This window comes from Paramacrobiotus metropolitanus, unplaced genomic scaffold, assembly GCF_019649055.1.
Source record: "Paramacrobiotus metropolitanus isolate TYO unplaced genomic scaffold, Prichtersi_v1.0 Parri_scaffold0000056, whole genome shotgun sequence".
NCBI lineage: Eukaryota > Metazoa > Tardigrada > Eutardigrada > Parachela > Macrobiotidae > Paramacrobiotus > Paramacrobiotus metropolitanus.
In genome coordinates, this window is record NW_026570276.1 from 858,883 (window position 1) to 885,850 (window position 26,968).

The window sequence follows — 26,968 nt, forward strand, 5'->3', positions numbered from 1 at the left end:
GGGTAAGTGGAAACGTAAACACCAACATGTTGCCCGAGACAATAAACGTTTTTTAAAATCACTTGTCACAGTACATGTAGGTCATGACCTTTGTTTAGCAGCTGCACTTTATCTTGGTAAGTTTCGGTTAACGCATGATACGTCAGGAGTTCATGTTAACCAGTGGAAAAATCTAATTCGTGCAGATCGCAAGCGAAAGCTAGAACAAAGGGCGTGTGAAATATTGCTGGAGTGTGATTTACCTTTTGACCATCAGTGTGACTTGGACGATCTGGTCACTATGCAGGAAAATGCTTTTCCCGCATTCCAAATTAAAGTCATATCGGCCGATCACGGAAACATGGTTATTGCACGCGTACCCGAGCGGAAAGCGGCTGGAATGAAATGTATTTATTTGTTATTAGACGATAAACACTTTGACTTAATTACAACACCTAGTGGTTTTCACTGTTCCAGCTACTTTTGTGAAGAATGCGACCGCCCTTACGCGTCAAAAGAGCGTCACAGATGTGGAGGTAAATGCCGGCTTTGCTATCGTTACATCAGTGAATGTCTACCAACAGCCCCGATGAGGTGTGGAGACTGCTCACGCAACTTTAATAACGCAGAATGCTTTGAAATTCATAAAAAAATTAGGAATAATGGTAAAAATTATTGCCAGCAGTTATTTGTGTGTAAGTTATGCGGGGTCTTTGTGTCACTGCTGCCGAGACCAAACGCGAAGCACAAGTGCGGGGAAATGTTTTGCCGGGTCTGCAACGGCTATTTTCAACAAGATTCTCACAAATGCTTTCTTCAACCCTTACCCAAACCCGACCTGTCCAAGAAGTCGCCCTTCATTTTTTTCGATTACGAAACATACAACGACCCAGTTTTGGGTCACCAGCCAGCCTGTATTGTCGCACAGTATGAAGATGGTACGGAGTTTCGCTTTCCTAAGGACGGAGAACCTATGCGTACCAGCGTGGGGACAGAGTTTGGAGAATGGTTATTTTCTGAACAGCATCGAGGTTTCACCATAGTAGCACACAACTTTCGTGGCTACGATGGACACTTTGTACTCAAACACCTTCTAGACAACAAGCTCAAAGGCGTTCAAGTTATTAAACGTGGGTCTCAACTCCTTGAACTGAAGTACCGTTCGCTAAAAATTCGTTCCCGAGACACGCTGAATTTCCTCCCAATGAGGCTGTCGAATATGCCAAAGGCAGTTGGATTATCTCTGGAAATTAAAAAGGTGATTTCCCGCACAAGTTTAACCAACCTGGAAATTGGGACAAAATACATACCTGGCCACCACCGGAAATGTATATGATTGAGGGAATGAAATTTAATGAACGACTGGAGTTCCTTAAATGGCACGCCGAGGCTAAAGCTGCAAGCAATAATATTTTTGACTTTCGCAAAGAGATAATTGCATACTGTTCTAACGACGTTACCGTTTTACGCAAATGCGCAATAAAGTTCATGCACGATTACGAAACGTTAACTTCAATCAATCCACTGGACAGTGTTACGATGCCGGCTGCCTGCTACCGCTTCTTCCGTACCTTTCTTCTTCCACCCAACAAGATTGCTATTTTATCAACGCACGGACCTCATCAGAATCGGCGCACAAGCGTTCAGGCAACCCAGTGGTTGGAGTGGGAAAATTTTACGGGCTCCGGTAGGATTCAGCACGGGCGAAACGGAAAGGAGGTCAAGCTTGGACGATATTTCGTGGATGGAATGGATAATATGACAAGGACAGTTTACGAATATAACGGTTGTGTTTTCCATGGACACCCTAAGTGTACGGATGTGGACGATTTGGTACCGTACTCGAAGAAGACTATGCGACAAGCCTTTGAAGAATTTGAAGATCGTGTGGAATACATTCAAAATCTTGGATATAGTGTTACGGTGATGTGGTCTTGCGAGTGGTTGCAAAAGCGCTTAGACCCTGTTATTGACCAGTTCGTATCATCGCAAAATTATCGCGAGCCACTTAATCCTAGAGCGGCCTTTAAAGGTGGTCGCACTAATGCAAGTCGTCTGCACTACAGCGTAAAAAACGATGAGAAGATTTTGCATTATGATGTCGTAAGCTTGTACCCATGTGTCAACAAAAAGAAGGAATACCCGGTAGGTCATCCTGAAATTATTTTATCGAATTTTTCTGATGTTCGACAGTATTACGGTTTAGTGTATTGCAAAGTTTTGCCGCCGGATGAGTGTCTGTTTCCGGTACTACCTAGCACAATTAAAGGTAAACTGATTTTTACATTGTGCCGAGCTTGTGCTACTGCCAAGGCGACTACATTCTGTAAGCACAGCGATGAAGAACGTTGCTTAGAGGGTGTGTGGGTAACTGTTGAACTGCACCACGCCCTGGATGTGGGTTACAAGGTCATAACCGTATATGAGGTATGGCACTGGGATACCAAAGAAGCCGGGCTGTTTGCCAAATATATGGACCTCTTTTTGAAGGTCAAAATGGAAGCTAGCGGTTGGCCAAATTGGTGCAACACACCGGAAAAGCGTGCGGCCTTTGTCCAGCTTGTCAAGGAGCGAGAAGGTATTGATTTGGACCCGGATGCCATGAACTTTGACGCTGGTCAAAAAACCGCGGCCAAGGTCGCTTTAAATGGTTTGTGGGGAAAAACAGCCCAAAAAGATGATGACTGCAGTACGGAATTCGTACACAATCCAAAGAGGTACGTCGATCTGTGTCGGTCTAAAGCTGTTGAAATTCATGATGTATTTGCGGTGAACGAAGAATGTCTAATGGTCACGCATGCAAAAGCCGACGAGTATAACGAAGGAAATAACACTACGAACGTAGCTATTGCTGCCTTCACTACAGCCCACGCCAGACTTATTCTACTGGCCCTCATGGAAAAGTTGGGCGAGCGCTTGCTTTACTTCGACACTGATTCGGTAATTTTTGTGCAGCGCCCAGGCGATTGGCTGCCAGAAACAGGTAGTGTATTAGGGGATTGGGACAATCAGCTGGAAGCAGGTGAGAGTCATATCGTGGAATTTGTTTCTTGTGGTCCAAAGGTCTACAGCTACAAAACGGACACTGGACGAACGGAGCTGAAAGTCAAAGGAATGATGCAGAATGGATTTTCCGAAAATATTTTGGACTGGGATGAAATTACCGAAACCTTCAAGAGATCTGGTCGAACACTGGATTTCGACCAATTAAAGCGCATCCTTGACGGCACCGACCCACACGTGCAGATTCTGTACCCGGAATTTATTCGACGCAACGCAAAGACGCAGGAAATTTGTACAGTGAAGTTGTTTAAAAAATTACAGTTGGTGTACGACAAACGTATGCTGTTCCCTGACTTTACTACGTTACCGTTTGGAACAAAACGTAACTAAGCTGAAATGTTTGCTTTTTGGTGGGCAGTATCTCTTATTTTTGTGTTTTATAGAATGAAAAAAAAAGGCTGAAATGCCATAATTTTTAACAGCATTAACTTGAAAGACTTGTGTTCAAGTTGAAGTTGTTGGGAATCATGTGAACAGCTTTGTTTAGAGGCGGCGGCGGCGGGGGTGTTTGGGCACTCACCGGCAGGGCCGGTGAGTGACCAAACACCGATCCATTACTGAATTCGGCATCACTCATCATCAAGTTCAAGACATGTTTAGTGATCTCATTGGATTGAGTCAGGTTAGTTTTTCGGGAAACATGATTGCATATCTCAAGAACATTGAATATTAGTAGTACGGAGATCATAAGACCCCAGAAGATAAGTGTTGCTATTTTTTGGGGTCTATCCATTTTTATTAGTTGCCTTATAAAATTATCGTCTCGTAGCGCAGTGTGCAGGTTAAAGTACTTGTTTATAAATTTTCGAATAAATTTGTCATTCACGCCTTTATGCTTGGTTAAGGCGGACATAACATCTTCATAGGAATACCCTCGACAACGTAGAAGTACGTAAAACATACAGTACTGACCACAGACTGTAGAATCTATGCTTTGTCGCATCGTATTTGACATGGTAATGTAGTCTTGACCTATCCAGTCTTTGATGTGTGGAGAATACTCTGCTGGGTTTCGTCCAAACGAGTCAAAGGCTTCCACTGTACCGGGTTTAGTGCAGTAAAATGCGACCCAGTGCTCTCCCGAGGCAGTGCTAGGTTGCGTATTCACGATGTAGGCACCCGGAAATTCTTTGTCAGGAATTTTATCACAAGGAAAGACTCCAACAAAAATATCACGAACTATTGGATCCCTTCTAAGGGCATTGTCGATTTCTATACTGTTCATGGAGCAAAATCAAACAAAACCTGTCTGTTGTTATTTATTTCGATAACGTTGTCAAAGACTAACATTGCAACACACACCACTCCTTCCTTTAAAGCTTTGGCAAATTTAAAATTAATGTTAAGATTGCCTTGCCTAATTAGAGAAAGAGCCCCGCGGCCAGTATGTCCGCGAGTGAAGTCAAAGCCGTAAATACAAAAGCCACCAGCATTATAATCCGAACGATCAAAGGGTAGCTCGCCCGGACCTTCTCCTAAACGCTCCAGTGTGTCTAAAAGTCCTTCGTAGGCCTCGGCTGTGGCCCCGTTTTCATAATCTAAATTGTATCCTCGAGTGGGAAACAGCTGGCCGTCGATCTCGGCATGGACATAAGACAGGTTAAAATGATCGAAATTAAAGGGAGTTGACTTGTATTCCCCAGCAAAGAACGACTGGGTGATAGGGCTAGGAACATTACCTTTGGGAGCTGTCCAATCACGATATTCGCCCACACGTGTTGTTGCTGACCAGATATCAGAGTACACTGCCGCATCGCAACGCGTTCAACGTGATATTTTGCATTATTGCCAACCAGTTGCTTTGTCATTGCGGCAAGATAATCCGGAGCTGGTTCGTATTTGCGTATACGCAATCGGGGATTCCGAATCGCTACAACTTTAGGTGCTGCCAGGTCGCTATCGGCAATAAACGCTAGATTCTTTCGGTTACGAATCAGTTTGATGCTTAACTCTACGCCTGGTATAAGTGGGCGATCCTGCTGAAACAAGTCGCAGTGCAACTTGCCTGACAACTGGAGTGGCTTCAATGTTTGTATCCACTTTCGCCTTTTTTCAGCACCTTCACTATGGAAAGATGATTTTCCGTCTACTTTCTCTGTGAAAATCGGATCTTTGGACATTTCAGTGTCCATAGCGAACCCACCCAGACTTAGTTGGGTTAGCTGCGCTTGTTTTGTATAACCCAAAAGGCTCTCCAAATAAGCGCGAATGTGATACATCGAGCTACTGTCCGATATACTGCGACCGCCTAGAGTAACACTAACTTGCTCGAAAAGACTGTGTACAATGTTGTTAATAGGGGCCAAACAGTCGCTATCCGTTGGTATGGTTCCAGCTGCATTAGTAACGTGAAGATCGCACGTAAATCGAATATCGGCTAAGCTAACCAATTCCGACTGACATGGAGCTACAGTAAATGAAAAATCATTGGATTCGTCGGTCGTGGCTTGTGAGGGCCCCAAATAATAATCTCTGGTATTCCATCGTTCCGTTAGTGTTGAAGGTAAGTAGAATAAGTGACTCTCTAACAACATTGATGGCTCTGAGCCGTTTTCTATAAGCGCCATTGCTACAGTTTGTCTTTTATCGCGTCAATTGCTCGTTGCTTCTTACTAATGCTGACTATTTTTTTCTTTCGTCCCTTAATGCCTGAGCCGCTTTGTTGACGTATTTTTTCACTGACGTGCTCGACAGCTTTATCGATGGCTGATTCTACCGCTTTCGAGGCAAATGTCTTCATGTGTGGTTGGGCGGTAGCAATCATGTTGTTGATGTGAGGTGCAGCCTTACTAAACAACCCCGCGCAAATCCTATGATGCGACCCCAAAAGCTGCCACCCGTCATTGGTGCACCGCGGTAAACGGGCATTCCGTAACCGTGCTGACGATTGAATATTTGAATGTAGCGAGATTCATCGAATTTAAGTTCTTGGAGTACCATTTTTAGTGTTTTTTCAGTCGGAAGTGTAGTTTGATTATTGCAGTACCTGGATGGAAAAACACTTCATTACCTAAATCATCGCATACTTTAATTTCAACTGTTTGGAACGTATGACGGGCTATAGGTACGTAGTGAGGGCTTTCAAAACGGATGCACGTTTCTTCAAACGAGCTCGCTTGCGTTGATATCGTGCGCAACAAAGGAACCATAGCATCCCCCACTAGACCGTATTCAATGATGTCACAGTAGACGTGTACAATGCGATTATGTTTCCCCGGGTGGAGGACATAAGTAGGGCTATCACTGCCCGTATAACTGTAGTCTTGCAGCAAACCTAAAGCACGGGTATACTCTGCACCGTGGAACGTCAGGGTGGTGTCTGGTCTGATACTTAGTTCAGAGGAGTTACCACTGACTACGATATGACCATATAAAACTGGTTCATCATCCGTCGCGCCATCACGCAAAAGCACATTAACAGCGTGTATTAACCGGTTTTCGTCCGGATATGCTTTTTCACTTAAAAAACGAGTCTCCCGAGTGGGATAATTAGTTCGCGCAATACCAACCACTAAGCCGCTATTAAATTTTAACTGCATAGGAGGAAGTATTAATTCTGATAACGCAACTTCCCAGGTACCGTCCAGATCCACTGCCCTGGCTAATAAAGTTGTGAAATGTCCGGGACAGTTTTTGGATACAAATCACGAGACGCCGAAGATGGCAGTGTCAAGTAAAAACTCATTTTAATTCGTTTGCGTTTTCCCAAGAGTCATACGCGGGGCCGTAGCCATACCAACGTACCAGATATTGTTTTTTACCCTTGTGTGTGCGCTCCCTTAATATCCTAGAAATGCGATGGTATGGCCTCTCAGTCATTACAAATTTTGACAGTTCGGAAGCATAGAAGTGTCCGTCGATTGCTTCACCAGCTAGGTCTTCGATAGCATACAAAAAATGGCTTTTATGTTTTAAAACTCTGACTACTTTAAAAATTTCTTCCGTGTAATTTGTTTCGTAACCTTTTTCGAACGTGTTTTTCTTTTGGCAATTCGCACATGGTCGCCAGCTGTAAATGCGGGCCCCTTTGATTTCTTTTGTTCGCTGAGCATACGTTCAAGGATAGAGTTGCTCTCGTTTACTCCAACGTTTTCTGGAGCATAACCGGTTGAAGAATGCACAGTGCTATTATACCCTTGCATTATCTGTGGCAAAACGTCTATGTATCGATATGTGTTTTTTCAGTCATGTATACGTACATACGGTTTTTAATGGTACGGTTGAGTCGTTCTACCATTGCGCATTTTACATCATCATTTCGAGTAGTAAAAAAGGTTACATTACATTCTTTAAAAAATGCACGCATTTCTCTTCCAACAAATTCTTTACCGTTATCACTTTGACAGCGCAGTGGCGGACTGCATTGTTTGTAAATTGTGCTGAGCGCTGCAGCAATTTCTGGCGGCTTTTTTGACTTCACTGGCTCCGCCCAACCATATCTGGAGAAACAATCAACACACGTCAGCACGTAATTAAAACCATCGTTTTCTTTACGAAACTTTTGCATATCCATCAAGTCAATTTGGTGTTGGTCTCCTACATTTACTGATATAATTTTTCTTCGTTTAAACTTTGAGCGGTATGCTTTATGTTGTGTATACGCGTCCTTAGACTGTAAGTATTGTTCAACTTGCTGACGTGTATAATTATGTTTTGAGCTTCTTTAAACAGACGCTCAACTCCTCCAAGGCTACCGGGGTTCCCGGCATCCAGGTAAATTTCATCTAGTGTTACCATTTTAAGCAAAGTTTAACCACCCTCCAGTTTGTGTTGTACGCTGTTTTTTTACGTGGTGGCCCGTAGAACTTTGTTGGGGCTCTAGCGATTCTCCGCCTATATGTGTTGGTTTCTTGTTCTTCATCCTTTTGCTACTTAACTGAACATTATTTTTGTTTTCGCAGGCTGTGGGTTGTATGTTATAGCTTTTCTATGCGCTGCTTCAATTGGCATGGGTGCCGACGGGCCCGTTAGCCCCGGAACAGTTAAGGCATTTTCAACAGACAGTTGCGTAGACGTCGGCAACAGAGCAGTTTTATCGCGAGTCTTACGACGCACCGCGGTTTTAATTGGAGCCAACGCCTTACCTAAAACCTGTAAGCTGGTGGAAGGTCCTCGATGGCTAGTCGCGTACCAGCATACGGTAACGCTGAATTTTTACGTGTACTTCGTCGCAGTGAGACTTTATTTGGTTGATAATTAAGTGCCTTTGCATTTATATTTGACGGCAGTGCTGGATTTTCATGGGGTTCGTAATCCAGAACTCCGTCAGGAGGAAACTCAACAATTGGTGGTTCTTGCGGTGCATCTTGTATGCTTGGTGGTGTCGGTGCAAACTCTATAGTTGGCGCCTGGTTCTTCTTCGGCATGGTGTTACGGGAAGTTTTTGGAACACCACGCTTTTTGAGTTATTGGTGGGACTTTTGGGGATTTGTATACGTGTTTGACTAAAGTTTTCGAAGGGGTTGGAACATAGTGGACAACAGGTTCGCTCGGCACGGTTGTAGGAACATAGTGCACGATTGGGTCCGCGGGCACTTGTACGTAATGCACCAACGGCTCGGACTGTACGTACTCAATTTGGGGTGACGAATTTGCTTGAATTTGCTGGTCATTTGTTGCTGTACTAACCTGGATACCACGGCTCTCAAGCAAAGGTCCGGTTTGAAAAAATGCATCTTGCATTAGCGGCTTTGCCTCAACGTATTTTGACACGGTTGCTGGCTTATGCAAAGTTCCGATGGCAAGGTATTGCTTTCTATGGTATAGTTTGGTGTCTCGCTAACCGGCAGGCGCGTAACCGGACGTTGGTTCTCCAAGGCGGCTCGCACCATTAGCTGCTGATTCATGTTATCGCTAATTTCTTGGGCCCTTTTCCAAGTAGATGTTGGACCTGACCTATTTTTGCCACTTACGAATTCTGATTCCGGTACTAACACGTAAGTCTTCATTTTGTTAGGAACGATGTTAAAAGAGTTCCCAAAACTGGTAGAAGAACTCCTAAAAATCCACCTTTTGCTGTAAAAGCTTTTTCTTTTTTCACGCGTTAAATTCCGATCAGCTAGTCGCTTTATTTTTCCAACATGAGCACGTGCTTTCGCTAAATGTGTTTTACTTAACCCCTTTGGTTGCTTAATAAGGTTCAAGCAGGCTTCTTCAATTGCAGCGACCTGTTTAGTAGTAGAAAATTGAAAAACGCTCTCTGCTGTCTGGGTGTCATCAAACGTAGAGCGTCGATTAGCTTGAGAATTTCTTCTGGCTTCATTTTTCTACATAGATTCTTCGGTAGCCAAAAATATTCGATTGTAAGCGGGCCTTGTCGGGGTTTCCGGACGTAAGTTAATTAATAAGTATCCAAACGGTTCCTTTATAGCCTTTTATAAGCTTCTGGCAAGTGTGGCATGCCCAGCTGATGCGCTAGCGTTTTTATTTGCTGTGTGTCGCGAACAGATTTAAATACGACCATATATTGTGAGTTGAGAGAAATATCACGCATGTTCTTTCCTTGCTTGAAAAGGTTTTGTGAGATGAAAACAACAGAAACGTTTTTGTGGTGAACATCACGGGTAAATAACGCGGATGCCTTAGTAGCAGATGCTATTTCCTCCATTAAATCATCCAAAATTAGCAGCGTTGTATCACCTTTTCTGAAAAAGCTTTCGTCATTAATAATGGAATCAATGCCTTGTACAAGTTCAATAGATTCGTCAAAAGTTGAAAAGGTTTCTTGCCACGTACCGTACGCGTAAACAATACGAGTAGGGACGGGAGTGAAACTTTGTGAAACGTTTTTCAAGAGTTGCAACGTAAACGTTGATTTCCCAGACATTGTTGGTCCTGAAATGTAAATTGTGCAAGGAGTTTTAAAACGAAAATCAAAAGTGATTTTTCCATTTCTAAAACCTCAGATAATTCGACCTTAAGCCGCTAGTTCAGCACACCTGTAAAATCCGCAAAATTCCGAAAATTTTCCGTTGAAAAGTCTAAAATTTTACGATTACTGGGAGTTTTGGTTAATTAACTGCAGGAGGTTTTTATCGCTTCTGCAACTGCCTGCACCTGTACAACGGATGTACATCCTAAAAGAACGCAGTTACCCGTATGAAACACGTTAACTGTGGCTCCTAAATACTTAAATTTAATCTGAACTGCTGGAAATAGTTCAGGCTCAAAAAATGCCTTACTTACTTCCGGTATTGTTCTGCTTTTATTGTATAAATTGGCAAGATTGACTTTTGTACTATGACGGTAAGTGCTTACGATATTTGCTATACTACGTACCTTAATCTCCAAAGTAAAATCATGCAGAAGTAACATCAGCTTATAAAGAGCAGCAGTTGCTCCGCTTCATCAACTGACTTACCGCCGTTTATGATGGCCTTGCCGTTCGCAAACAGTTGACAGAATGTGTTACCATTCAAGCGAAGGTTAACGGCGTTAAAGTTTTTCATCTTAGTAGCATCGTTCCCGAAAACACGGGTTATCGCGTCCAAGTCGATCCTTCTGTCAAACCTGACGGACAAAATAACGTTGTGTATCTCCATGGCTGAACACATAATCGCGACAGAATGAGCACGAATTCTTTATATACGTTTCTTACTCAGTCTGTCGCGAATAGAGGCATTAGCCCTTTTTTATCCTATTTAATTTTCTTTTGCTACCTAAAAGTATCCCAGACAAAGCTGTAGATTGTCATTAGTAAAAGACCAAAAACATAGTAAATCGAAATAGTGCATTATGTTACACAAGTCAAATGCTGTTAGCCTACGTATCCATGGACACTCCTCAGGACCCCAGAAGCTGTCCTGTACAATGCGAGCTACATCCAAAAATCCTCGGTATGGAATCTGTAAAGAGCGCCCGGGTTGTGAAAAGCGGATCATCCGCCCATATTTAGGATGGATACTGAGAAGTACATCCATACAAGCAGGTCCGGCAAGAGTGACCTTTTCCGCAGATTTGCTTGTGATTGCCTTGTCCATCGCTGCTTGGATAGTTCCCGCTTTCAACTTATTCAGGACGTCCGAAATTTCACTACATCCCAGACGCACTCCTTTCCGGAACGCCTCTTCATGATCTTTGTAACCGTCTGTTTCCTGATCAAAAGCTAGAACAAGACTGACCTTTTTCGTGTTCCAAAACATACTTACCACATTGTTGACCTTATAGATGATGTATCCGTTCAGCTCTCCCAAAATCTCCAAAGTGCGTGCAAAATCCATTTTTGATTGCAAAAGCGACTAACAAGTAGCAAACAATTTTTCTTACGGAACTGAAAAGCAACTGACAATTCAAGGTTTACCCGCTAGCCTTTTATATCCTCACGACTACAGCGACTGCAAAGTGTTGGATTTTGATTCGCATAAAATCCCTCCAAAACTCCGCCTTTTATGGAAAGCAATGGTTTCCATTGGTCAAACTTTTCCCAACACAAGACTGTAGCGATTGGCTGAAAATCGATAATTTTGCTCCGCCTTTTTTCCCCTGCAAGCCTTGTTAGAAGGTGTAAAGGCGGAGACTTGGGAAGCTTCGTCCTTATTGGTATTATATATAAACTACGATGGTCAAGCAAAATTTAGATTTCGGTTTTAGAAACTGGCTTTTATTGATTCAGTTTTTTGTCATTAAACAGCAAAATGGACATGCGTAATGTGATCCATCGTCTGGCTACGTTTAAACACACCAATTGGGACAATAGTTTACTTCCACCGACGTACTTGGCCTTAGCCGGAATGTTTTATCGTGGAACCGGGGATGAAGTTCAGTGCGCATATTGTGACGGTATTATGTCCGGATGGGGTAAAATCCGAAGCCCAAGGCGGCATCATCAATTACTGTTTCCAAACTGTCCAATGTCAAAGAGAACACCTGAACCCATTACTGCGGAAGGAGAAGACGTCGTGGAGGTGTGGGCGTCAGCGCCAGTTGCTATTCCGGGGACCTATAGCTACGCTGTGCGCTTTCCAGACATGATGGATTACAAGGCTCGTTTTTCTACATTTGCCGAGTGGCCTGAATCAAAAGCTCAGCATCCCAGGGTCATGGCCCAAGCCGGTTGGTTTTATAACGGGAACGGTGATTGCGTCCAGTGCTTTCACTGCGGACGAGAGCTTGAAAGATGGGTTCCCACCGATGGAGCATGGGAAGAGCACGCCAGAGCGTCGCCCATATGTCCATTTGTCATAGCACAAAAAGGAGAACAGTATGTCTACGACGTTCAGACCAAGCAAGCAAAGGAATCAGCGCAGATCTGTGACAAGGTATCTCAAGCGTATGCGGCTAGGAAAAGAGAAAATAACCCCCTGGAGAAAGTGCAATGTAAGGTCTGCTTAGACAATGAAGTCCAAGTTGTATTCCGCCCATGTAATCATCTGGCCTGCTGCAATAACTGTTCAGATAGATTGATACAGTGTCCTGTTTGCAGAACTGTGGTGATTCAAAAAATCCGAGTTTTTTTGTGTTAGTGTAAAGTTTCACCTATTATTCGTGAAAAAACAAAAAACCAAAAAATCACAAATCGTCAAAAATACCGATTGCAGTATTGCAGTGCTACGGCTACTTTTGGAAAATGATAAACAACTGTTTCACTTGTTACTTTAAAGCTTAACAAAAAAACAAAAAAAGTGATAAACTCAAAAAAATGATGCATGTTATGTTGGCAAAAACAAAAAAGGGGAGAAAAAGGGAGGGGAAAATTTAATCAAAGAAAGGGGTGAAATGGGTGGGGAAAATTTAAACAAACAAATGGGGTACACCGGGTTGGACGATGTATCGTAAATCAATAACATAAGGTGGTGTTGTGACGCCGAATTGTTTGTGTTAAATGCACGTCGTATGCAGTATGTTTGTAAACAAGATGTTTATTGTTTGTTTGGCCATCAGTTGTTTGTTTGGTGACCATTTCAACGCTTCTTTTCTTCTAACGTACCGTGATGGGTCCGCTAGTCGTCGGCGAACCCTGCTGGGAACGGCAGGCAAGTGCTTGGACCGATCAAACAAAGCGTTGCGCGCGGACGATGATGCACGATAACCGCTGCGTTGGTTTCCGCCGGGGTGTGGACCCAGACTGTCGAAAATCGGCGGGCGGGCGGGGGAGCGGCTGCGAGACGACGAGCGGCTCCTGGAACTGCTGCTCTTACCTCTGCGTCTACGGTGCGCGCGTCCGCTGCTTTCACGACTGCGATGCACATCCCTCTTTCCATCCGGATGAGACTCAATCTGGATAACGGATGCAGTAGCTGGAGAAATTGGCCGGGGAACCCCGAGCTCCCTGGTTGCCAGCGGCGTGACAATATCCAGGAGCTGCTGAATTTGTCGCTGTTGTTGGTCTTGTCGCACCATCACAGTCTGCAAATCGGGGGCTGGAGGATCCACCACTACAACTTTTGACCTGACTGTAGGAGCGGGGGACTGGGATCTTACGCGTTTTCGACTGGTACGCGGTCTGGCTTGTGGAGCCCGGCCTCCTCTGGTGCTGCCGCTAGAACGCGTCTTTCTTGGGCTCGGGTTGCGATTAGGCTTGTTCTTCGGTGGCATTGTGCAGAAATGCTTTTAGGCACCGTTAATTACTCAGGAAACGAAGGGTGATGCTAGGGGATTTCAGGTCTAGAACTCTTCATTCAAAACGCAACAGCATAAAAATTGCAACAAACACGAATGCGTTAGACAGTGAGCTACAGCGCACGAGAAGCAAGATGCACACGGCACCACGATGCCGATGCCGGGATGAACAGGGAAACAGCTGTACAGGGATACCGAAATTGCGCCAATTTAACATCAGCTAAGTGAACTTAACTATCATTTTAATTCAGGACTACATTCGACCAGAAAGGTCCTACATATACCACACAAAATGGTAATGCGAGGTAATGGTAATAATGGTTGTAAGACGTGGTGGCAAAAGCCACACATGCGTGTGTGTATACAGTCAAATATTATGGTCACAAAATAAATTCAGAACATATTAGCAAGAAATTTTGAAACGGCAAAGCGTTGACGGTAATTTATTTTCAACGGTTAATTAACGGTAAAGGTTTTTCGAACGACGTTTTTCGACGGTAAATTAGGACGGTAAAGGTATTCACGGCGGCAAAGGCAAAGGTCAAGGTAAACTTAAAAAAGGTAAAGTGAAAAGGCAAAGGCAAAGGGGCGGCCAAGGTAAAGTAGGCCGACCCTCATTATTATTGTAGTCACCAGTCAGACATCACACGCTATTCACTTCGAACCTAAAATTAATGTCCTGCGTTCAACCATCTTGTTATGTAGACGACACGATGATACTCACAACTGCCAACAAATTACGAATAATTTTATTAGTTGTAGATTCCGGAACTTTGTTGATTCTTTTCTGTGTTTGTATTCACGCATAAGTTCTGCTCGTTTCTGAACATACTAATTTTGTACTGAAATTTACAATCATGTGCGGCTTTCTTTGTGAAAGTATTTAATCTCTACCGACCAAGAAAAGTCTAACTACAGAACTTTGGAATCTTCTTGATCGGAGCGATTACTATACTGATTCCAGAGTCGTGCGATTAAAAATTTTTGATAAGCTCAATAACTGGCACACTAGAAAATTGGTGAAACGTACTTTCTAAGCGTAGTTTATTTTCATGGATGTCATGAATAAGCGGAACGTGGACTGATACTGTTTTATACTGTAGATACTTTTAGGGACGCATTTCGGGGTGCTGTGATGACCGATTAAAAGCATGTATGAGCAACAAACCCCAGAATACCCAATGCGTTTTCTGGCGCTTGTTCAATTTAAAGAAGGCTGATAGAGCACGAGTTTCCGCTTTTCCTCAGGTGAAGCCGGCGTCGGCGAGGCCACACAGATTGCTGGAAGGGTCAAATTTTGGACACATTTTCATCTGAAAGACTACCTGGCCGACCTGATTCCCTGATCCCCTTTGCTTCATACAACAGTGTGCTACAGTCCAAAGGGAATGGCCAATACATCCTTCGAAGAAGCGAAACTGGTGTTTGTGGGCGCTAGATGCGGCGGCTAGCAGTAGCGACCAGGGATGGTGTAAAACCTGGCGCTGGCAAGTGCCTCTGGCGTTGCCACTGGCATGGCAAGGAATAAAACCTGGTATGTTATCCCTCTGGCACGCAATAAAATATGGCATATGCCAGAAAACACGAGGCACAGCGGTTAATAAATAAATAGAAAATATTGACAGTGCTTCCATTGTACAAGTTGCAAAAATTAATAAATTGCGATGGTATCAGTTGCATTAATAGGTGCTAATACTTAAACCCGTACGTGAACAAGAGTTGCAAGACCTTACTAATGTTCACGAATTACACCAACCGGCATGAATAGCTCGATCAGCAATTAATACGTAATGGTGCTGCAAAAAGAATGAATTCGAAAATTGTGCACGCCGATTCACGAAGTACTGAATCCGCGTTTCGATTTGCAATCATTCGGCATGGACGGTGTAAAACTTAAAAGCAATTCGCATATACTGGGATGCCAATGATGTCGCTAATTACGAAATTTGAATGATGATGACAACTAAAAGTTAACTTTATTTTTACAGGTCTGTTTAGTGTAAAATAACCGATTAACGGGTGATTTTCGGATTTTCATTGATCACATCACAGTCTTTCGGTGTCTTTTTTTTATCACATCACAGTGATTGCCTATTGCCGGGATATTTACCTGCATTTTTTAATTAAGCAATTGTAACGCCCATTGGTGTTTGGGCGCAACAGGGTCTTCGAAATGGTTTTCTTAATGAACAACAGCAATTAATCGATATCTGATAGAGTAATTAGCGTAACGAGACCTTACAGCAGCAATAACAAAAGAAACCAAACTGGGATCTCAAGTCCCTCAAGAACCACAAGGTCGCGAAAGTCGCTAATTTCGAACTTTCTGACCTCCCGAAGGTCCTGCTAATTAACTAATTAGCAACTGAGTCAATTAATCTGAGATAATTCAGTAATGTACTATCAGTTATGTTTTATTAGAAAATAACAAGCATCGGTTCTGAAAGTTAAACACTGGATGGCCACAGTCCATCAAAAACTCGTGTTGCGTGCAGACACCATTGGGCATGTAGTGTCCTGAAGTACGGGCGGGCGCAATTTCGACACTTTTATAATTATGTAAATCGCATAAGATCTTGTTGGCTCGGACTTCTAACATGCTCCACGCGGTTTTTCTTGCCGCAACTCTTCCAAAAACGATTTAGTTGAGCGGCACCCGGGGCGGTCGGCTATGGCCCTCAAACGAACGAATCGGTGGTCGTTTCTGGACAACGAAACCTTCAAGATAACCGAGCGTGGAAACCATGTTTCGTAATCGGGAGTAGTGCATTACCTCTGTAATCGGCATGACAACACTGCAGCCTGCCGTGCGCCTCTTGCGATTTACTGCATTTTTATTCACTTATTTTTATTTACATATTTTCTTTACATTTTATTTTTATTCACTATTTACTGGTCTCCTGTAGCCACAGATGATAACAAATCCAATATACACATGACCGGTAGAGAGTGACCTTTAATCCAGGTGTATTAGTAACATTCGGCCGATGCTGCGTTCATGGCGGCTACTGTTGCTTCCAGAACTACTGATGCGAACTTCGGCGCATCACAACCGCACGTGCTACTAGACCGTCATCGCTGATTTCCAATCCAAACGCAGCGGCTGCTTCCATGAAAATTGCAAGCATGCACCATGCATGCTGTGTAAAGGCAGCTCGGCGCGGCATAAAGGCTGTTACGCGATGTGTTAAACGAAGCGTAATGCAATTTTGAGAACTGGATTGTTGAAAATCGCTCGATTTGTTGTGTTCAGTTATCCACCAGTTACTACAACATGCAAAAACCGTTTCTTTTATTTTCCAGTTTTTGCTGACCAGTGGTCAATTTACTGACCACTGCAACACCCTTGTTTTGGAGCCCTCTTTCTGCTCTATACGATAAACGTCTGTGTTTTAGTCAGCTGTTGTTCGCAGAATTATTATAGAATTAAACGTTTTCATGACTAGGACCGTCTGCGCCCAATGGTGTTGCTAAACACCCATGTCGTTGCCGGTGACCTATGGTCAGTAAAATCACACAAAAAATTCCCTTTCTTGATTCAATTTTTTCATCGGGAATTCCCAGTTTTGAAGTAAAAACTTGCACCCCTTCGGGTAGTGGGCGTTGGAGGGTGTTTGGATTTTTGCATTACTGTAATGCAAAAATCCCCATCGCCTAATGGACACCGGTTGGCGCCCAGACAAAGTTCGCTGCAATAATGACGAGTAGTAAAAACGTTTATTTTAGCATCGGGCTTATTCCGCACTGTCTGTGCCTTACGCGATGGTACAGGTCACGGTAAAAATTACAGCCACACAAACATTTCCAGTTTTCCACACAAAGCAGATCAAAATGACGCCGCTCTTAACACAATTGCTTAATTAAAAAATGCAGGTAAATATCCCGGCAATAGGCAATCACTGTGATGTGATAAAAAAAAGACACCGAAAGACTGTGATGTGATCAATGAAAATCCGAAAATCACCCGTTAATCGGTTATTCTACACTAAACAGACCTGTAAAAATAAAGTTAACTTTTAGTTGTCATCATCATTCAAATTTCGTAATTAGCGACATCATTGGCATCCCAGTATATGCGAATTGCTTTTAAGTTTTAACTGTACTTGTTCAAATGAGCACTTAAATTTCAATAAATGTTGTATGAATGTTTACATGTGCAGGCTTACTACAACCGGCACAAAGTGAAATGGCACTCATCGAAAACAGAAAATATCGACCTAAATGCAACGCTTATGCATTGTTGTCTTTGACTGCATATGTTAAACTTGACATGACTGATAATTAAAGGTTTGGGGTATCTGTTGTTTGGAAAACTGAATATTATGCAATGATAAGAACAGTTGCTTGCAGAAAAGCAGTTGGCACATGTACTTGTATTATGAGTGTGTGCATATATTTTTGGAATTTGTATAAGGCGCCTCTTTTTTCGTGCAGCGATGCAGTTTCGCAACATCATCGACCATCTCTTTCGCCGGACCAAAGTTCATTGCACATAGAGACACAACATTATTTTGGTAGTTGGTAGTTATTGCCAACTAACTACGAACAACTACTAACTACGACTAACTGTGAGATATACAATATGGATCACACAGCTTCGAACGCTTACCCAGTGGTCATCCAAAATGTCCATTATCGGTGCATTTCCAAGCGTTACTTTTTTTCGACACATTAACGCACACACAATCAATAATGTTTCGGAACGTACAACTAATAAAATTGTTCGTATATATAACATGGATTAAAATATTGATAAGTAAACTTCCCCTATAAAGTAAACTGTATTGTAAGAAACTGCCCCTATTTTTGCTTCGGTTATTCCATTAAGCAATTTTTAAACTTGCACATCGTATATTTTTAATCGATACGGTTAGAAAATTTTGCAAGGAAGTGGCTTGAAATCGGCTAACAGTCGCATTTCCAAAAGTTTTTAGCAAAACTTTTTATATTGCAAATTGCAATGTACTGCGCCCTGCCCATCGGTCATCGGTACATAAAACTCGCGTGATTTTGTTGTCGTACTATCTTTAAAGATTTCTTAATAATGGCTCGATGATCCTGTCACCCGGTTCTACGGCAAGCAATTTTTTGACGTGCTTTGGACATCGTCGGAGCACAACACGCCGTCTTTAGAATAGCATGTTTCAGTATACTTATGGAGCCCCTTTTTATGTACATTTTACGTCTAAAATACATGGTCTACGGAACTATATTATGGCTTTTTGAAACTCAAAAAGCACCCATCCAAAGGACATCTTTTGGATGAAGAAGACATGGACACTTTTTTCTCGAATAGAACCGGGTCATGGCAGACATACGGTATTCATAAACTTCCGTTTATGTGTATAAGTAGATTTTCTACATTAATAATCGAAATGGCTACGCGCAAGAGCCTCCCGCGCTATGAGTTTTGGCTACGCGCGAGAGTATCTCGCGCTATGAGCATTGACTACGCGCGAGAGTTTTTTCCCGCACAAAAAAACTACCAAAAAACAGTTTAAATCAGTGTGTTTATAACCACATGGCAACCAATAATTACGGAAGGTCACCTTTTAGTGCACGAAATACAAAATCTGACCGTACCGGCATTTTACATTTTCTGATAATTCAAGTATTCTCAACTATCAGCCGTTATGGCGTCAGAACTTAAAGTGGGAAATCGTTATGAATCCTACGCGGAGGTTTTGAGAGCGGTGGAGCAATGGAGCCAGCGAACACACCAAGTCTTTATAAATCCCGGTGGCAAAGCGAAAACGTCAAAGACGCATCATTACACGTTCCCCTACAGCTCAGTGAAGCCGGTCTGCAAAAAAAGCTGGCGCTTACCGCCCACACCGGCGGAATTCAGCCCCCACGAAGAAAAGCATGACGACGACTCTGAAAAGTGACTGTCAGGCGCTGGTCCGTCTTAAGCTTGTAAACGGCATTGATGGAGGTTATTCACCTGCCGGCTTAAGAAGACCATAACCATGAAGTCACGGAAACGATCGCCCAACATACCCCACAGTCCGCCGCGTCCAGGAGAAACGCCCGCTATGCGTGCGGTTCGGATACTTGCTACCCATGTGGAAGGTCAGAATGAAGTCGCACACCGATTCGGTGAAGAATTAGTGGTCCTTCGAGAGGATATCAACAATCTGAAAACAAACGGCTCGGATCTGGAGCTGAGACTCCTTAACGCAGGAGTCTATCTGCTGCGCAATGCGTTTCCCCAGAAAGGAGGGTTAGAACTTCCTGCAGAGTTGGTTCTGTGCCAACAGAACGACCAGTGCTTCGCAAGGCCACGTTTCCACATGCGGATGCATGGAGGAAGCATTGTGCAGCCCATGTTTAACGGCGTAAACCACTACGTTTGCGCGCTGTACAACTGTGACATCCCTGGTGTCGCCCGGATCTATTGTTCGACGGGTCAACTGCCCACAGACTGACTGAAGCTGCAGTTACACTTCCTGTTTGTCCATCCGGACAGCAAGGGTCAGATCAGCATCGAGTACATCCCGGTCTATGGACAATCCTCTGGAGGAAATAAATGCCTAATATATTCGTTTGCCTTTGCGTATGACCTGTTATTGGGCAAGCAGATTCAAAACGCCAACTACGCCAGGGAGGACGAACTGCGCCACTGGTTTTTATCCATCATTGAAACCGGCACATTGCCGCCTCCTCCAAGATCGCAGGGCCGTAATCCTCGAACGAAAACCATGGTGAAAGATCATAACTGCACAGTGATAGTAGCAGATACGGTGGAAATACGCCGGCGGTTGCATCTGCCCAGTGGATACAGAACAGTTTCGCTGTGAAAATTGCTCACATACTGAATGATACAATAACTGTTCTGTTTCTAACTTCATCACCTTAAGAAATGATAAACTTGACGTACCTGGACGTGTGTTCAAAAAATGATACAAAAAAACCGTACAATTCCCAGTTCATGCCATAACTGGCGGGCGAAAATATTCCGTAAGATATTCTCGCGCGGTTTTTTTTCTCTTAAACGTTTTGTTCGTAGTTTTCTTGTGCGGGGAAAAACTCTCGCGCGTAGTCAGTACTCATAGCGCGAGATACTCTCGCGCGTAGCCAAAACTCATAGCGCGAAAGTATTCTCGCGCGTAGACATGTCACCCGTGCGTACGAAAGAAAAACGCCCTCCCACTTAGTTTATCACTCCGGGGCGTCAAATAAATTTCGGCGCACTCTAAATCGTCGTTTTTTGTCGTGAAAAATTCAGTGTTCACAAATCAATCCGAAAACCGGCATTTCGTGTTGCCGCCTGTTGCGAGCAAAAAATTGTAACAAAAACAGCGAAAAACGAAGTACATAGATAAACAACTGTATTCTTACAGTAAGCCCTCAAGATTCGCTGCCCAAAAAGCTCAATCTGCGCATGCACCGTGCCAACTAACATTTTTCTGTTGGAAGTAGCCGCCATTTTCTTGCTAAGCCAGTTAAAGATATTCGAGCATGACGTACGTAATAGAATTGCGAAGAGATTCGACTCCATCGAGCTGGGACACAATAATTATTTACACAATTTCAATTCGCATTACTTTTATCAAGCACGGCTTTTTTCTGAAACAAGGTTTATTGTTTTGGTTAGTCACAAAGACTGTCTATCGAAGGAGCCTGAACAATTCGCGATGCGATAAGTGATTCACGAGAAATAAACCGAAAATGGAGGGTGGGATTTCGTTCAGCCACCCGTTCAAGTTACTTTCCTTAATCGGCTTAATTATAAAACAACATCTACAGACCCATGATTTCAGTTTCTCTTCTTTACACGTCCAAAACTTAACACCGCCGCCCGCTTGCCCTAAGGGCGGTTACGACCTTATACTAGTTGTATTAAAATTGCTGCAGTGATCGGCCGTATAAGTCACCGTACTGTATAATTATGAATGAGTTATGACCTTAATATACAGGTGCAGTGTGTGTACGAAGGGAGAGCTCGTACCATCAGCGTTCCACCCCAGTAAGAAAATCGTCGACACGGAGATCAGCCGTACTCGGACATCACTATTTTGCCGGTCGTTAGAGATCGACTTGAACAAGTGCATTATCAGCACACGAGAAATGTCTTGAAAATTCAGTTTTAGCAATGCTTCTATTACGTATTTGCCGGGACGAATAACCAACCGTACGATGTATGGTACAAGATCATTTTTATATTTAGCTTTGAAAGTCGCTATTTTTTATTTTAGCAGTTTATCAGTGAGTTCCTTTCTCTCGGAAATCACATTCGCACTGCGTACAGCACTGTCATTTTCGTCTTTTATTGGGATATGTGAAAACATTGTCCTCTTTAATATTACTAAATTGTAATAATCCATTAGTGTGCGGTAAAGCTATCTACGAGAAACCAAAGCTCAAACATTGTACTGAAAGTTATGGTTTTAATAATTCAGGTTTTCCGGCATATGCCATATTTTTTTGCGTGCCAGAGGGATAACATACCAGGTTCTCCCTTGCCATGCCAGTGGCAACGCCAAAGGCACTTGCCAGCGCCAGGTTTTACACCCTGCCGTAGCGGCAGCGACCACCAGGACAACCAGCACAATGTTATCAGTCCGTCCAATACGCAGATGCAAAAGACTGCCAAGAGCAACAGCACTATGATTCTCTTCATCGACACACCGGGCGCTAGAGACAAGGGCGGCGATGCGGATAAGTAAGATTTCAGACCAACTTCCGAAAATCTGGCGGTTCTGGTCCTTAGTCGGTTTTACGGTAGTGCTGCGACTGTCGCATTAGCTATGCAACCAGACTATCTGCGCATTTTCTACGTTGCTCAATACAATTATGTGTGAAGTGACCGCGGTTTGTGTTTTCCGATAGAGCACAGACACTTGGACTTGCAAGTCTTGGTTGGATTTAAAAATCTGTAAGTACAGGCTGTACTCTGTACAAATACCACACTCTATAAACTAAACATGATAATACAGATGGTTTTATAAATGACGTTTTCTTGATATTATCGTGGAATCGGAGGAAACACAAGTTCGATACGCATAGGACCAAGCCCCGATATTTAGTTTCAGACAAGAAAAAGCCACTGGAATGTCTCGTACAAACTATCTATGGTTACTGGACTGCTATCACATTTTCCCGAAAAAAAGCCGTGTTATGCGTAAGTCGGGCTATGCGTAACAACACCTCCAACCAAAATCCCAAAATATTCGCCAGTAAAAGAATAAAATCAAAGAAAACTGACTATTCCTGTGTACAAAATAACTGCACTTTGATACAGCTGCAGACAACGTATGTACATGCAGTTGCCGAGCCGCTAGCTAAATGGTTGCTCCGGTTACGTGACGTTAAGATACGCTTCCTGGACGATCCATTCATCAAGGCGATCGTTGATGCGGAACCAACATTCGTAGCGGCCGATGTGTCCCCTTGTGACGCTAGCGATTTTCAGGGCGGAATAGCATCGAAACTCTTCATCCATGCCAAACTCAAAGCGTCCATTGAAACCATCAGGCCACCGGAACTTATCGGCGACCTCCGGGATGGCCCTTGCCATCAGGAGACGGCTTCCCTTGCGCCAAATGAAGCGGTCGGTGAGGTATCCGGGGAGGAAATTGAAACGGACCGGACACAACATCTCCGCTGGGTCGCCGTAGCGGACGGAAATATTTTTCATGGATGGATTAAAAACATCGTGGCGAAAGAGGGTCGCGCTGACCCAGTAGCGCTGTGTCACCACTAGCTGGCTCCCATTAGAGTGCAGGCACTCGTACAGTCCGGTGAAAGCGTGCGAGAAGTTTTTCAACGCGATGGCGAACGCACCGGTGGCCAAATCGTACTGAGGCACTACAAATGTGCGCCACAACACATGATCCCCGGGATTAAGTTTTTTCGTGCAGTTGCAGCAGTAATTCACTTCTCCGCGAGGTCCTATGATTTCGCGGCCAGGCGAGACAGCCCACTGAAATCCGTTGAAAGTGAATGCCGGTGGAATCTGGTTGTGGGAAACCTGCACGTAAAGCCGACAATTAATACAATGGCTGTTTTGTGCCTGCAATATCTTAGGAATATTAGGGTAGGGCAAGTAAAATCTGATATAAATACGGACACAAGACCACAGAGGGCAGTTAAGTCGTCTGTCAAGACTAGAAAATGCATCAACGAACGATTTTTAAAAGGAGACACGCTGTTTCACTCGTTTAGCGACAGAATAAAGCAAAACTCTACCACAAGGTCCTCAGACATTATCCGTTCCTGGCTTTTTGGTTGTTCCAGAGAGTGAATGTCACCTAAAAACGCTGCCCCTCCTGATTATTATCAGCGCCCTCGAGTTTACTGCTATTTTCAACAGCAAACGTAACACTAGTTTTTTTTTCACTAAAATCTCTTGCCTCAATCTGATGCTGCACTGGCAAATCCAGATCCACCTGGTCTTAATGTCCCTTACAAACCTGCGTATTGTTGGTGTTGTGGCTGTTGTTGCAGGGAATCCACAGTGTGCCGCCCTCTGGCGCTCGTATGATCTCCGTCTGCGGCGGCCATTCCGCAATATTAAATCTCGGATTCTTGGGCCCGCGTCCATAGCCACGCATATTGATGGTGTCGTTACCGTTGCGTTGCTTGGTTTCGTCCATGATCTGGCTCACTACAACGAGAAATCAGTTGAGTTGCGAATAACGCATTGATGGGTGTTGAGCTGGCCACTGGCTAGCAAGCCCATAACCCGTCGATTAACAGGCAACCGTGTATGGTGCTCTAGCTGTTCCTGGTTAGTGCTGCAAATTGCAATCTTCCACGGTTGCCTGTTAAGTGAATCGCTGATGGACCTGCTCACGGTAGCCAGTGGCTAGCCACCAGCCAGCCGACCTCGTTACAACGCAGCCTTCACCGGCTCAACTACAGAGCTCCTCGTGCAAAAAGGACAGATAGCTCCTCGTATGATTAAAAGTATAAAACGAAAAACGGTGGGAAACATTTAACTTGCTTTTCAATAATTTAACGAAGCAATCTTAAATTCTTAATTAATTACGCCGAACTATACACAATCACCACAATCACACGGGATGGTAAAAAGTGTAAAACGAGCGCAACAGAAGACAAGAACATTTTCGTTGCGCCCCCAAGGCACCACACATGGCATAAGTTCGCACTATCGCACTACACTCACCTCCATGCAATACGAATACATAAAAATGGATGATTCTACGTAGAAAAACAATTTCTAGAAATAATATAAAAACCAAACCTTTTCCTTGGACCAACGCACAGTACTGAAGCAAAACCGGTACAGTTATCGCCAGTAACCAAGCGGCATCTCTGGCGGCTGCGGAGCTTTTTTCGATTTTCATCCATCAGCTTACTCAATATTATCCAAGAAATGATTGCTCTCAACGTTGTTTTGGTTCCGCAATAACTGCTTGTGCCTCCGCCCTGAGCATCTTCCATCCTCCTTGTAATCTGCGATATTGTGGTTAAATTATAATTAGGAATGTTAAGTACAAAAATTTTTGGAAAGAGGAAGACAAAACGTCTTGTCGTTTTTAATTGCGTGGGCTATTTTTAACCTTACGAAGGCCTTGACGGGAACCGTCTCCTTGCAAAGACATTCAACCTCCATTTCTAGTTATCCATTTACTGCGTTCAGTTTCACAGCTGCTCAAAACTCACCTGCAACAGCTTACGGTATTCCACCTGCACTTGCTGCAATTTCTTATAGTCAAAGCAGTACAGTGTTTAAACAATACCAAAGAGCGCAAAAGTGGAACGCCAAAGGGAGTTCCACTTTTGGCATCTTGTAGGTTTACATCGAGTCATCGACCATCGATGTTTTGCGAAAGGGTTATCGCGTTCAAGTTAAAATCACTGAAGTTACGTTAGTCGTACTCACTCGTACGCGGTGCTACGCCGACCAGCACCTATCGCAAAATCTGAAAAGTATTAATTCAATCGAGCGAAGCTAATACACTTGCAGATCACCAGCCAGGTGGTTGGTTGTTCATACTGTGCGGAAGCCGAACTAAAGGGAGCTGGATTTACAAATTTTTCGAAGTATCCATTGTAAAACTAGAAAAGTCAGTTCCTCACCAGACGTTCAGTAAAACTACCCACCCGTCAAGTTGAGACACAGAGAAACTTAAACGAAACGGCCCGGTACATGGTCCCAAATCGTGTACATGGACAAAACTTTCATTTTCGCGCACTCCGAAACACTTCTTTGCTTTGTTTTATCACATTTTTTATCCAGATGCTTTGTATACACATGCATGAAAACCGTTTGTGCGCGCAACATCCGGTTCGGGAGTGATGGCTGTAAGAAAATTTCAAAAACTATAACTGCATTGAGGTGTAACAAAAGTCTCGTTACCAGCCGTTCTATAAATTTTTGATGGAAAAGCACATATGCATGAGAACGGCTTTACTCCGAACCACGGCTCTAGCATTTTTTCAAATTTTCAAATGAATTTTAAAACTGAACCGGATGTTGCGCTCACAAACGTCTTTTATGCCTGTGTATACGGTATATACAAATCATCTGGTTACAGAATGTCATAAAACAAAGCAAAGTGTTTGGGAGCTCGCGAAAGTGAGTTTTCGTGCATGCACACGAATTTTTGGTACCATGTACCGGGCCACTTCCCTTAAGCAAGTGTTCCTTTATGGGGCATAAGCAACTATAGCAAATCAAGACAGTTGTTATGATTGTTCTAGTTCCTCGTACACTGAGCGCAGGGTTCTAGGTAACGGAAAACTGCGTAGTCTATGCTTTGTCTACGAGAAACCAAACACTTACAACTTAGTTTGGCCCACCCTAATTAGTTATGCCTCAGATATGAAAAACTTCCTTAATGTTTCGCGATCACACGAATTTTTGTGAACTGTGATTTTAACTCAAGAGTAGGCAAGGGATTACTGTACTTGGTACTCTATCCCAAGTCTACGAGAAAGAGAAGTGCCCTACGGCGGGAGTGTATCTCAATAAACACGAATTGTTTAGTATCAAAAATCTTGGTATCTTTTTCTGCATCTTTTATGAGAGTCCTCCCATTTCGCAAACCGGACATTTCGGCAACCGTAGCTTTCTTACTTAGGTTTGTTAGGTTTTCTTAGATTTCTTAGGTTATACGTTTCTTAAGTTTCTTATAGGCTTCTGTGTTTTATTTCACCTGAGGTACAACGTAATTGTACAATCGTCAAAAACATCAGCATTTTTACAACATCAAAATTTCATTAAACTTTTCGACTCCTTCCATCGTTCCCATGACTGATGTCGCGTTACCGCGCTGTATCTCCAGTGACAATCTTTGGCGTAAAAATTCATGGGAGCGAGTTTCGCCTGTGTGTTGCTCTAGTCATTTGCCCAGTGCTTTGATAATGGCGATAGCAGACGGTCCCCAAGGGCCCATTG

General features: G+C 43.4%; 2 protein-coding genes and 2 long non-coding RNA genes across 4 annotated transcripts in view; 1 reads left to right on the top strand and 3 right to left on the bottom strand.

Moving 5' to 3' along the window:
• LOC129592795 (uncharacterized) overlaps positions 1-20,894 on the bottom strand; it is a 61,475-nt gene extending 40,581 nt beyond the window's left edge. Inside the window, exon 1 of the mRNA XM_055488917.1 lies at positions 20,890-20,894. The gene's annotated coding sequence lies outside the window, so the exon portion shown is untranslated. The remainder of the gene's footprint in view (positions 1-20,889) is intronic.
• Positions 1,834-22,268, top strand: LOC129592829 (uncharacterized). Its single transcript, XM_055488956.1, has 4 exons — positions 1,834-2,124; positions 2,173-3,279; positions 3,520-3,573; positions 22,002-22,268. The coding sequence occupies exons 1-4, from the start codon at positions 1,834-1,836 to the stop codon at positions 22,266-22,268; spliced, it is 1,719 nt and encodes a 572-aa protein (XP_055344931.1).
• Positions 9,445-10,495, bottom strand: LOC129592799 (uncharacterized). The gene is made up of 3 exons (XR_008691014.1): positions 10,403-10,495; positions 9,778-9,876; positions 9,445-9,686 (listed from the first exon to the last, which is right to left on the bottom strand). It is a non-coding gene; the product is annotated as an uncharacterized LOC129592799 (long non-coding RNA).
• LOC129592798 (uncharacterized) lies at positions 10,832-11,249 on the bottom strand. Its single transcript, XR_008691013.1, has 3 exons — positions 11,190-11,249; positions 10,964-11,135; positions 10,832-10,886 (listed from the first exon to the last, which is right to left on the bottom strand). It is a non-coding gene; the product is annotated as an uncharacterized LOC129592798 (long non-coding RNA).
• Positions 22,269-26,968: the final 4,700 nt, after the last annotated feature.

Excerpts from the sequence above, each read along its gene's own strand:
- LOC129592829 (XM_055488956.1), top strand. The coding sequence starts at position 1,834 with ATGCGACAAGCCTTTGAAGAATTTGAAGATCGTGTGGAATACATTCAA. Across the intron at positions 2,125-2,172 it reads ACAAAAAGAAGGAATACCCG|TATTACGGTTTAGTGTATTG; the intron begins GTAGGTCATCCT and ends GATGTTCGACAG. Across the intron at positions 3,574-22,001 it reads GGCACTCACCGGCAGGGCCG|GTTTTCCGGCATATGCCATA; the intron begins GTGAGTGACCAA and ends TTAATAATTCAG.